The sequence below is a fragment of the Otolemur garnettii genome, unplaced genomic scaffold (genome assembly GCF_000181295.1).
Source record: "Otolemur garnettii isolate 467f Iridium unplaced genomic scaffold, OtoGar3 scaffold00101, whole genome shotgun sequence".
In the NCBI taxonomy this organism is placed as follows: Eukaryota; Metazoa; Chordata; class Mammalia; order Primates; family Galagidae; genus Otolemur; species Otolemur garnettii.
In genome coordinates, this window is record NW_003852496.1 from 2,061,808 (window position 1) to 2,074,135 (window position 12,328).

General features: G+C 45.6%; 1 protein-coding gene across 1 annotated transcript in view; it reads left to right on the forward strand.

Moving 5' to 3' along the window:
• The first annotated feature begins 2,959 nt into the window (after positions 1 to 2,959).
• Positions 2,960 to 12,328, forward strand: part of SEC61A1 (Sec61 translocon alpha 1 subunit) — a 16,050-nt gene continuing 6,681 nt past the window's right edge. Inside the window, exons 1-8 of the mRNA XM_003796191.3 lie at positions 2,960 to 3,182; positions 3,422 to 3,489; positions 7,039 to 7,104; positions 7,191 to 7,269; positions 8,241 to 8,372; positions 9,675 to 9,784; positions 10,093 to 10,246; positions 11,495 to 11,655. Of these exons, the coding sequence (XP_003796239.1) occupies positions 3,176 to 3,182; positions 3,422 to 3,489; positions 7,039 to 7,104; positions 7,191 to 7,269; positions 8,241 to 8,372; positions 9,675 to 9,784; positions 10,093 to 10,246; positions 11,495 to 11,655 (777 nt within the window). The 5' untranslated portion in view covers positions 2,960 to 3,175. The remainder of the gene's footprint in view (positions 3,183 to 3,421; positions 3,490 to 7,038; positions 7,105 to 7,190; positions 7,270 to 8,240; positions 8,373 to 9,674; positions 9,785 to 10,092; positions 10,247 to 11,494; positions 11,656 to 12,328) is intronic.

Here is a 12,328-nt window from a genome sequence, read left to right on the forward strand (position 1 = left end):
TTTTTGAGACAGAGCCTCAAGCTGTCCCCCTGGGTAGAGTGCCGTGGCATCACAGCTCACAGCAACCTCCAACTCCTGGGCTCAAGTGAGTCTCCTACCTCTGCCTCCCAAGTAGCCGTGACCACAGGCGCCCGCCACAATGCCTGGCTATTTTTTTTGGTTGCAGCCATCGTTGTTTGGCGGGCCCGATCTAGATTTGAACCCGCCAGCTCAGGTGTATGTGGCTTCTGCCTTAGCCACTTGAGCCACAGGCGCCGAGCCTAATAATTATATTTAAATGTGCTTCTCAGCACCATAAAAATCAACAAAAACCATGCTTATCAAAATCTTGAAATCTGTGAGAGGCCAAGGTAGGTGGATTGCTTGAGTAGCCTGAGCAAGAATCAGAGCCCATCTCTCCTAAAAAGAGAAAAACTAGCTAGGTGTCTATAGCCCCAGCTACTTGGGAGGTTAAGGCAGGAGCATCACTGGAAACCAGGAGTTTGAGGTTGATGAGAATTATGATGACACCACAGCACTAGACCCAGGTTGAAAGAGATCCTTATCTCAAAAAAAAAAAAACTTTGAAGTCTGCATTTTAAGCAAACTATTAATTTGTGAAACAAATGAGGTTTCTTTGAGGATTTCAAATGTCCTGTCTTGATTTACATGTTTTTCAAAAAATTTCCTTAACAATTGGGTCCACATGTATAATAGCATGTCCATAACAACTTTGAAGTTCTATTAAATATCTGTCTGAAAATGCTTAATTATAGTTATATAGTAGTGCTAAAAATTCCGACAGTGCCTTCTAAATCCATTTCATTGCTTTATTCACATTCTGATATTTGGGGGATTTTTGAGTTTTCAAATGTTTAATGTAAAAAATTGATTTTTTAAAATTTTTTCCCAATTGACAATCACAAATTTTCTTCACTTGAACCATAAGCTTTAACAGCATTCTGACAAAATATACATGTCCAGCACTTTGACCTATTTTAACAACAGAATTTTTGGATACTCTGCATCTAACACCTGTCACTAGCAATAAATTCTTGGCTAAAAAAAAAAATCAAGTTAGTTATTTTTCATCATAGTACTACAGACTTTATGTAGTAACCTTTATTTTATAAAATATAAATTTTACGTGGTGCTGATTCTTGAACTGTCTACCAGCCCCAAACTATACTATTCTCTCCCAGTGACTGGCAGAGGTGAGAGAATGAAGGAAAAATGAAAACTCAGGACACAGAAAAAGTTTTTTTAAGGCAGCTGGGTCAGGGTGGCTGACCATCTCTCACGCATGAGGACGGGGGAAAGCCCCTCACTCCAGGCTAGCTCTGTTTTTATTACACACATCATTGTTTCAATCATCACTCTAACGGGGAAGGCTAAACTCTTAACATCATGGTTCTCGGTGGGCCTGCATTTTCTAACCCAACTATTTAACTCAGATGTGGCCAAAACAGGAGGCCTGTTATCAGTGCTAACATCCTACAACAGTACAAACCAATGAGTGTCTGCTAAAATTTATATTAACTAATTTTAACATTTATTGTAATTACTATGATACTGTTCACCACGGAAATATTTCTATATGTTAACCATCAGGAAGGCACAGGGTGCACATTAGCTGTGGTCTATCTGCTCAACTTAGTCCAAGGGCTGCCAGTTTTAGCTGGTGGCCAAAACTTCTTAAGAGATCATTGAAGAGTCCTGGAAGTGAAGACGGGGCTGCACCTCACACGTAGCTTTAGATAAACAGTAAATGCCTTTTCTCTTTTCAGTGAGAGATGGCTATCAAATCCGACCACATCACTTAAGTCACCTGCCTGCCCCCTGCAGTCCTCTGAATTTGACAGCCATGGGTTTGGATTCCAAAAGATTCGTTGTGATTACAAAATGCCTGAGCCAAGGATTTACAAAACCTGGCTACCTGCTAGAAATGGAAGAGAATGGGAAAATACCAGTGGCAATATCTAAATTAACGCTGCAAAAAAAGCATCTTGCCACATTTGCATCTCCAACTTCTACCTGTCCAGGTCAAGATTCAGCTCAACTGAACTTGCCTAATCTCTCACCTCAAAGCATAAAGTCTATTTCTCTTAGATCACTTAGCAGACCCTACTTTTAATTTTTTTTTGGCCGGGGCTGAGTTTGAACCCGCCACCTCCGGTATATGGGGCCGGTGCCCTACTCACTGAGCCGCAGGCACCGCCCCGGACGCTACTTTAAGATTGCAGACACCTGAAAGTAAATTTCAAACTCCCCTCGTCTAGCATCCTTTGCCCCACCCATTTTCACGCAGCCTTCGTTCCAGTCAAAAGGACTTCTTCCCGCATAGGTCAGGAGCAGTCACAGTGCCATGCGTCGCTCATAACGATCTCCTCCACCTGCAGCGTCTTTCTTCATTTCTTCCAGCCAGAATCCGGCAAGGCCAGGAACGAAAGCGCGCCCCGCCCCGGGCCTCCCCGGATTCCCTAGCGAGCCGGCCCTTCTCCCGCGGAGTCTCAGGAAAAGACCCCGGGCCCGTTTAATGACTCAACAAACGGGGGTGTCCGTCGCCCCGCCATCCTGCGCCCTGCTCAGCAGATAATGACCTAACCAGACCTGTTAGGTGACCCGGGACACGCTCACAGCTCCAAAGAGCTTACAGTCGGTTCACTAACTTCAAATAGTTGTAGGTTCTACGAGGGACCAGGAAGCCATCCGGGTCTCCGCCTACCAGCGGAGCCGCGCGCCCAAGAACTGGGCACCTCACGCTCGCCACGGTTCCCGGAAAGCCCGCGCCCGCTCGGTCTCCACACGCCCCTTCCCCCGCGTACTGGCGCGTTACCGAGTCTGCGCCGCCGCGCACGCCCAGTCCCGGCGTGCCCCGCGCAGGCCACGAGCTTGCACTTCCTCCCGACAGGCCCCGAGGTCTCCGCTGCATGCCGGGAGTTGTGGTCTCGGCGGAAGCCGCGCCGCCCGGCAACGGGCCGGCGCGCGTGGCAGGAAGCGGAAGCGGCCGCGGCCTGCGGCCCACCCCCGGCCCCGCCCCGACCGCGCAGCGCCGTGCCGCTCGCCGGGGCGCTAGCACTGACGTGTCTCTCGGCGGAGGTGTAGTTCTTCGGGGCGGGCTGGGCCGGGGGAAGCGTCGCGTCTCGCGGAGTGGAGCGGAGCCCAAGCGGCATCCGGAGACTGAGCAGCCGCCGCCATGGCGAGTGAGTCCTTCTGGGGCAGCCCTGGTGCTACCGGGACGGATCAGCTGCCCCTTCCCCTCCCCGAGGCGGCCAGGCGCCCACCGGCCAGGCCTGCTCGGGCCCCGGCAGAACGCAGCCGGCCTCCCTCTGGGGTCCCCACGCGCCCCAGGCACGGCCTGCAGCCCTGACCCCTGCTCGCACTCGGCCTGGGAGGGTGGTTTCTATGGGCCCTAACTCCTCTTTTGTTTTTTCCCACCAAGTCAAATTTCTGGAAGTCATCAAGCCCTTCTGTGTTATCCTGCCGGAAATTCAGAAGCCAGAGAGAAAGGTAAGTTCCCCATATCGCCGTCAAGGAAAGTCTCGGGAAACTGGGCGCTGGAAGTTTACAATTAAAAAATGGCTTCATCAAGCCAAATGGAGACTCGCTCGTCCTTCTCTTCCCCCTGGAGTGTAGTCGTGTGTACCGTGTTACTCCGGAGCTCTCTCGGAGGGTCCTGGTTATGTGGGAAAGTCCCCCGAATTCATCGTGCTTTAATTGGAGCATCTCTGGTGGATGTGGCTCAGCAAATAAAGCATCGAGTTTGCCTTGTCCCAAAAATGGATGCAGGCGGTGAATGAATAAGGCCTCAGGATACCCAGGTTGAGTTACCTTCCTTTCCTCACCCCCAGCAGAAGCAGATCTTGGGTTAGTTTTTTCCTAGAAGATGCCCTTCGTGACCAGCTGCTGAAGGGAAGAGCAGTCACTTCAGTCTGCATAAATGAGTTTGTTGTACCTTGTATGTAGCTGTCGACAGTACTGAGAATAAAAGCATTTTGAAGTCATCTGCTTTTGTCTGCAGGTGCATTAAAACAAAGAATTAAAAAACGTAGAGGTGTGTTGACTCTTTAACAAAATTTACATGAAAAGGAGTGTTGCCAGTGTAAGTAAAACTGTCAAACAAGGAGGAAGTTTCATTCAGTTCATAGGTCAGAGAATGAATAGTACAATGTTTTGTCTCCATGTTCTTTTCAGACGGTTGTTAGTGCTTTCCTATATGTTTATGTGTAGTTGACATCTACAAGGACACTTGGGTCCTTGGAGTCTGCTACTTTAACTTAAAATAGTTTCACATAAATGCCCCACATTTGTGCTGCCTTTGATAAGTTAATGTACAAAGCTCTACCCCTCACTTCTAGCCTACTGGAAGGGCATGATTCTGGAGACAGGCAGGCTTAGGTCCCACCTTTTACCACTCTTTATAGTCATGCGACCTTGGCCTTGTAACTAAGTGGTAGGTGAAGCAAGGGAAATATGTGCAAGGTATAGCAGTGGCTCAGGATTAACACTGGGAGAGGTGGTGTCTGATGGTGGTTTGAAGGGGATGGAAAGGAACTCCAGGCAGAGTACTATATAGTTTGCAAATGCAAACAAGACAAGAGGACAGCATGTTTGAATGGAAGATTGTGAGATGCAGTTCAGATTGATAGAACATAAAGGTAGGTGGGGGGCCATAGAAGCTGAGTGAAAAGGCAGGCATATGAGAACATGGCTTTGGAAGGCAGGAGGGAAGGGGCTAGAGTATGGTTTAGAGCAGTGGTCCCCAACCTTTTTGGCATCAGGGAGTGGTTTCAAGGAAGATAGTTTTTCCATGGACTGGTGGCGGGGGAGATTGAGGATGAGTCAAGCACATTATCTCACCTCAGGTAACCAGACTTTGATTCTCATAAGGAGTGTGTGACCTGGATCCCTTGTGTGTGCCATTTACAGTAGGGTTCATGCTTCTGTGAGAATCTTACGCACAGCTGATCTGGCAGGAGGTAGAGCTCAGGCGGTGATACCAAGGCTAGGGGCAGCTGTGAATACAGATGAAGCTTCCCTCCCTCACCCTCCTCTCACCTCTCTGCTGTGCTGACCAGGACTTTGAGTCCCAGCTCACCTAGACTTCTCTTCCTCTCAAACTAAAAAGTGTTCTTAACACAGTTCTGTTCACTTAATACTGCCAGTCTCTCACAAGATACTATCATCTCAGAATCCTCCGTTTGCAGTCTTTCATGTGTGTGTCAGTGCTCTAGAGCCATTCTTGCAGTGTAGGCAGCAAGTGAAGACATTTAGTTTTATTTATTTATTTATTTTTGAGATAGAGTCTCAAGCTGTTGCCCTGGGTAGAGTGCTATGGTGTCACAGCTCACAGCAACTTCTAACTCAGGCTCAAGCGATCCTCTTGCCTCAGTTTTTTTCTATTTTTAGTAGAGACAGGGTCTCGCTCTCCTTGCTCAGGCTGGTCTCGAACTCCTGAGCCCAAGCTATCCACCTGCCTTGACCTTCCAGAGTGCTAGGATTACAGGCATGAGCCACTGCACGCAGCCAAGATGCTCGGTTTTAGGGGCAGAACACCTAAGAGAGTTCCCCACTCTGCGACTTAGTGACAGAGGTAGGGGATGAGGGCTGTAAGCTTTTCTAATGATACTTAATAGTCATTAGTAAAAGTGATTCTTGTCACCTATCTGACTCACCTACCTGAGAAGGTATAAAAATTATTAAACAGATGTTATTAGTAGTTAATAAGTTGGATAAACATGCAGCTCTCTTTGTCCTCCCCAAGTATCACATAGCACCTTATTTTACCCTTAATTCATAGAAAATACACTATTGAACAATTCCCAATTAGTTGACTCCAGAATGACAAGATTTTGTTATTGGCTCGGCGCCTATAGCTCAACCAGCTAAGGCGCCAGCCACGTACACCTAAGGTGGCGGGTTCGAATCCCCAGCCCGGATCCGCCAAACAACAATGACGACTGCAACCAAAAAATAGCCAGGCGTTGTGGCGGGCACCTGTGGTCCCAGCTACTTGGGAGGCGGAGGCAGGAGACTCGCTTGAGCCCAGGAGTTGGAGGTTGCTGTGAGGTGTAATGCCACAGCACTCTACCCAGGGGGACAGCTTGAGGCTCTGTCTCAAAAAAAAAAAAAAAAATAAGATTTTGTTATTTACGAATTCTTTCAAATGAAAAGTGATTGTGGCTGGGTGCATTGGCTCACACCTATAATTCTAGCACTCTAAGAGGTGTAGGCAGGTGAATTGCTTGAGCTCAGGCATTGGAGACCAGCCTCTAAAAATAGCTGGACATTATGGGAGGCACTGATAGTCCCATCTATTTGGGAGGCTGCGCCAAGAGGATTGCTCAAACCTCAAGAGTTTGAGGTTGCTGTGAGCTGTAACCCCAGGGCACTCAACCAGGGGTGACAAAGTGAGACTCTGTCTCTAAAAAAAAAAAAGTATAATGATGGTTCAGGTGTTGAAAGACTTGTTTATTTTATAAGTCATTTTTTTTTCATAGAGACAGAGTCTCTCTTTATTGCCCTCAGTATAATGCTGTGGCGTCACAGCTCACAACAACCTCCAACTCCTGGGCTTAGGCAATTCTCTTGCCTCAGCCTCCCGAGTAGCTGGGACTTACAGGTGCCTGCCACAACACCCAGCTATTTCTTATTGTTGTTGTTGCAGTTTAGCCAGGGCCAGGTTTGAACCCGCCACCCTCGGTATACGGGGCCAGTGCCCTACCTGCTGAGCCACAGATGCCGCCCTATAAGTCATTTTCTATTGCAATATTCTTTGATCTTGGGTCTTAACTATTAATGCTAATGGTTAAGAACACCACTTTGTACCCAAAGTCACTTTAACTGTGGGATTTGGGATAAGTTTCTGATTGTAAAATAAAGATAATAATGTTCTAATGTAGAAGCATTAACTGAGCTGATGCCTGTGAAGAGCTCAGTACCTATACTTATGTTGTAGTACTCATGTTGGTACCTTGTTTGGCCTACTGATTTGAGTCCATTTTTATTAATTTGCTTGTGAAAATAACTCACTGGCTTAATTTATTCTCACTACTCCAGATTCAGTTTAAGGAGAAAGTGCTGTGGACTGCTATCACCCTCTTTATCTTCTTAGTATGCTGCCAGGTAAGTGCAGGTTTCGTGTTTTGTATCAGAGTAGGGGTAAGAGTGGGTTGGAAACAGTATGCTGACTCCTCTTTGCTTATTTCCAGATTCCTCTGTTTGGTATCATGTCTTCAGATTCAGCCGACCCTTTCTATTGGATGAGAGTGATTCTGGCTTCTAACAGAGGTAGGACTCTGGCTCTCTCAGCCTTTTCTCTCTATAGTGTGGACTTAACTAAGGGCCATTTAGTTAAATTAGAGGCTTTGGCTTTATATGGAACTCAGAGAGTGTTTGTGAAGATATGTAGCTTGGAAAATAGAGTGAAGAATGCTAGTGTGTTACGTTGGTGCCTTATTAGCACCAAGGCATATGGTCATATTTGGAATTATGATTGAATGCAGTACAAAACCTGAAATAACAAGATAAGTCTGAGTTGTAAAGAATAAAAAAGTATGGAAAAACTAGAATATGTTTTAAATACCTGAAATGATGACATTTCCATTGATAACATTCTTTAAAATATGTAATTTGTTTTTCAGATGCATCTTTTTTCATATCTATAAGTTATATAAATGTGTCAAAAAATATGTACCACTGTTTTGTATACTCCAACCACTTACCTGTAGGGACTAGGGAGGATTTTGAATGTGTATGTTGATAACAGCATTTGATTAACTCATTTTCTAAATATAGTTCAAATTGAGTTCTAAATCAGTTGGAAGTATAGCTTATTTTAACATAATGGGAAGTAGAGGTTTATTCACAACTAGATACAATTGTATAGGCCCCCTTTCCAGACTCTGGAAAATATTTGAATGTTATCCTTTTTTATTAACTGATGAAGAGACGAACCCTTCTTATCTCTATAAAACCAGAATGAGTCTGTTTGTGTTGAATTTAAATGTAGCAATCTATTTAGAAGCCATGTGACTTCCTAAACAGAATAAGATGTTGCCTGGCAGGCTGAACAGAATGGATTGAATTAAACTCTTAAACACTGGTATTTTGGGGTTCTGTAAATTAAATGATTCTAGCAAACTGAAACACATTGGATTTGTGTAAGGGGTACCCAGCCAAATTTTGTTTGTTCGTTTTTTAAAATAATGCCCTGTTTTTCCAAGCTGATGATGGTTTTGCTTTGCTTCCTCCTTTTCAAGGCACATTAATGGAGCTGGGTATATCTCCCATTGTCACCTCTGGCCTTATCATGCAACTCTTGGCTGGTGCCAAGATAATTGAAGTTGGTGACACCCCAAAAGACCGAGCTCTCTTCAACGGAGCCCAAAAGTGTAAGAAAGATTGTGAATAATGTTCTGATGTCTATGGTTGAAAACTTGAATTTGCTGTAACATTCAGGACATCAAAACAGTTTTTCTCTGTCTGCTGTAACCTCCTTGGCCCACCAGCCCTGTAGGGCTCTATGGTCTGTATTGGTGTAAGAATGCAGTTTGGGCAAGCAAAGGTGCCGGGCAGTGGGATAGACCCGGCAAAGCAGGGGAAAGTGCCTGGAGTGCCCCAGGGAGGAGCCATAGAGTAGGAGGAGGAGGACCTGGAGACTTCCCTTGTCACCACTGAAGGTAACATCTACTTCAGGCTTGTTAGGATTAAATTGAATAATCATACCCACAGTACCTGACATGTAGTCATTACTTGACAAGTACAATTTTTCTTCAGGGAGTTTTTGGAAGAGTTTAGCTGAAGGGACAGGTGATTGTCTCAGTCCAGATCTACTGTTTACCAGCTCTATAACTTGGGGGAAGTGAGATGACAGCTCTTAAGTCTCAGTTCTTTTATCTGTAAATATTTTATTTGACAGACTAAGTCAAAAAACTGAAACTGAAGCCTAAGCCATGCTTTGAAACTATCTAGTATTGGGGAACTAATAAAATGTGTCGATTCTGGGCGGTACCCTTAGCTCAGTGGTAAGGGCACCGCCCAGAATCGACACATAAACTGAGGCTTCTAGGTTCAAACCCAGCCCAGGCCAGCTAAAACAACAACTACTACAACAAAAACATATCCAGGCGTTGTGGTGGGCGCCTGTAGTTCCAGCTACTTAGAAGGCTGAGGCAAGAGAATTGCTTAAGCCCAAGAGTTTGAGGTTGCTATGAGCTGTGATGCCACAGCACTCTACCAAGGGGGACAGCTTGAGACTCTGTCTTTAAAAAAAAAAAAAAAAAAAGTGTTGATCTATTGTGCCTAACAGTGAAATATACTGAGATCAAAGGAACTAAGACAGTCTGTGAAAAAGAAAGTGTCTATTAGACCAAAAGAGACTGGTAGCAGTCTCAAACTTAAACTCAAATACAAACTTAGGAAGAGATCAGTTTATCACAAAGTTAGTATTCTGTGTTCTGGACTCAGACCTGGATAGTGAGCATGGAGAGATGACCCAGATGGGCCGTTCAGCTCCTGGGCCATCCAGCTCTCAAATGACTTGACATGTTTCTACAACCAGACTCCTTGGAGGCAATATCAATATTTTTCATCCTTGTTCTCCACAGTGCCTGACACTCAGTAGGTGTTCTATAACTGTCTTCTTTTACCATGTAATGTCACACTTTGAGCACACATTTTCTTTTCAATTCTAGTATTTGGCATGATCATTACTATTGGCCAATCTATCGTGTACGTGATGACAGGAATGTACGGGGACCCTTCTGAAATGGGTGCTGGAATCTGCTTGTTAATCACCATTCAGGTAACTTAATGCTAACATCACCTTTCTCAGTAGACCCTCATACCCTCTGTATAATTCTCAAAAAACCTCAACCGTGATTAAAAGACACTCTTACTGAGGAAAAGCCAAAGAGAATGGGTTTGCCCTCCTGAGTTCAGCTGAGGAAGGCACCACTGACCCCTGTCTGTAGCTGACACTGTGCTTTCATTGAGCCTTTAACATTTATATCAGAAAACCCAGTTCCTGAAGAAGTACAAAACCATGTCCATGGGGAGCAGTAACACATAGTCTATTTGGGTTTCTTTACTTTTATTTTTAAATTTTTACAGCTTTTTGTTGCTGGCTTAATTGTCCTACTTTTGGATGAACTCCTACAAAAAGGGTATGGCCTGGGTTCTGGTATTTCCCTCTTCATTGCCACTAACATCTGTGAGACCATTGTATGGAAGGCATTCAGCCCCACCACTGTCAACACTGGCCGAGGTAAGGACCCTGGGCTCCGTGGGTAACAGAGTTCAGTACAAAGTGTTGTCTAAGGGTGGTAGAAAACTGAGAAGCAAAGGTGAGTTGTCTTAGGCTTTGAAGTCGGTGTGTGTCAGTGTCGACTATTCATGTCCGGGGCCTGGCTGGACCACAGGTGTACTCAGGAAGGGTAATTGCTTAGCAGCACACATGTGGGCCATGAATGGTACCAGAGAGACCCTGGGGAGGGCAAGGAGAGCTGCACAGAGGGTACAACTCACAGGGCAACCTTGTAGCTGCACTTGGAACTCTGCTACAGCTTGGCTCAGGGCAGAGGAAAGAGGCTGCTTCCTAAGACCAGCACAGGGAGAGGTGAGGAGGCCACAGGTTGTTAGGACAGAGTGTCTCTTTCACAGAAGCCTCATCCCAGAGGTGGCAGAGGAGGTCTATGGCGATGCCAGTGAGATGGTCTGAGGAAAGTGCCATCCCAGGCGTACTGGCCCCTGAAAGGGCACTGACGGCACACTGCCCACAGAGACCACGTGTCTGGAAGTAACATCAGCTTGCTGCTCATGAAAGCAGCGAGAGTTGCCAGACTTCCATTGTAGGGTAGTTACGCCATCTTGGAACAGCAAAGGTTACACAGTGATGTTTCTTACTTCAGGTTTTTATTTTTTTAAGTAAATTTCTTGGCAGTTCCTGAAACTTCTAGGCCTTAAGAATGTTCCCCAGCTTCCCCTCACTTGTCGCTCTGCTACCTGATCCTAGATTGGGTCCCTTTTCTCAGTCCCAGAGTAAGCTTGCTCTGCTACTAGGCCTGCATCCTTTACACCATGTCACGGCAGGACACGAGCTCCTATTTGGATCAGACCACGTGGTACGTGCCAGTCTCATCCTCTGCTTTTTTAGTCAGGGTGAGAAACAGACCCAAAGCACCCTGGCCAAAGGCAACTTGCACCTCAGAGCTGTTGAGTAGGATGAACTGGTGATCATCATTCCTCATCTCTAGAAGCCATTGACTCATGTGTCTAAGAAATGAGAACAACTAACTCAGTTCAAAAAAGTAGTGCAGTCCATTTCTGTAGTTAGAATTCTCTACAGAAGAAATAGAAATGAGAGATTAGAAAAATCCATACTGTATCCTATGGCTGTAGGGTTAAGTCATGAATCTTACAACTAAATCTATTTTCCTGTCTTTATTTTGGCCATTGAGAAGACCAGAAGCAACTGAGATGCTTGTTCTTTCACATTTCCCTCCTCTGCCAACAGGAATGGAATTTGAAGGTGCTATCATTGCTCTGTTCCATCTTCTGGCCACACGCACTGACAAAGTCCGAGCCCTTCGAGAGGCCTTCTACCGCCAGAACCTCCCCAACCTCATGAATCTGATCGCCACCATCTTTGTCTTTGCAGTGGTCATCTATTTCCAGGTGTGTTGAGATGCAACCTCGGGAGCTGTGGTGGTCTGGATTTAGTTTCAGAATGCCTCGGCGAGCCTCTGGGGTTGCACTTGGTGTCTCATCATATTGAAGTGGTGAGATGGCATTTGAAGGGAACAGGTTTCCAGGTGAGCTGGATAGGCATGTTCATTGAGTCCTGAGGCCTCCTAAACTGCACAGACATTTTTGAAATCATGTTCCTTTGGGTTGGGTCAATCAGCAGATAAAAAAATACATTTTTAAGTTCAAGAGGTGTAAAGAAGTAATCAGGTTCTAAAACCTCATCATTGTCTTACCCATAGTTTGTAGTATTGTGGGTGGTGTCTTCATTTTGGAAAAGACCCCTCCTTTTGAATGCTCTTACCTTTAAAATTATTAGTCTCTTTAACTTGCTTCTGAATAAGAGGCCTGAACCACTAGTTGCTTTCCTATAGTTGGGTTGATCTTTGTATTTTCTGATTATACATTTTGTATTTTGGTATTTACTGAAAAGAAAAGGGTAGGCTCAGCGCCTATGGCTCAACTGGCTAGGGCGCCAGCCACGTACACCTAGGGTGGTGGGTTCAAGTCCCCAGCCCGGACCCGCCAAACAACAATGACGGCTGCAGCCAAAAAATAGCCGGGCGTTGTGGTGGGCGCCTGTGGTCCCAGCTACTTGGGAGGC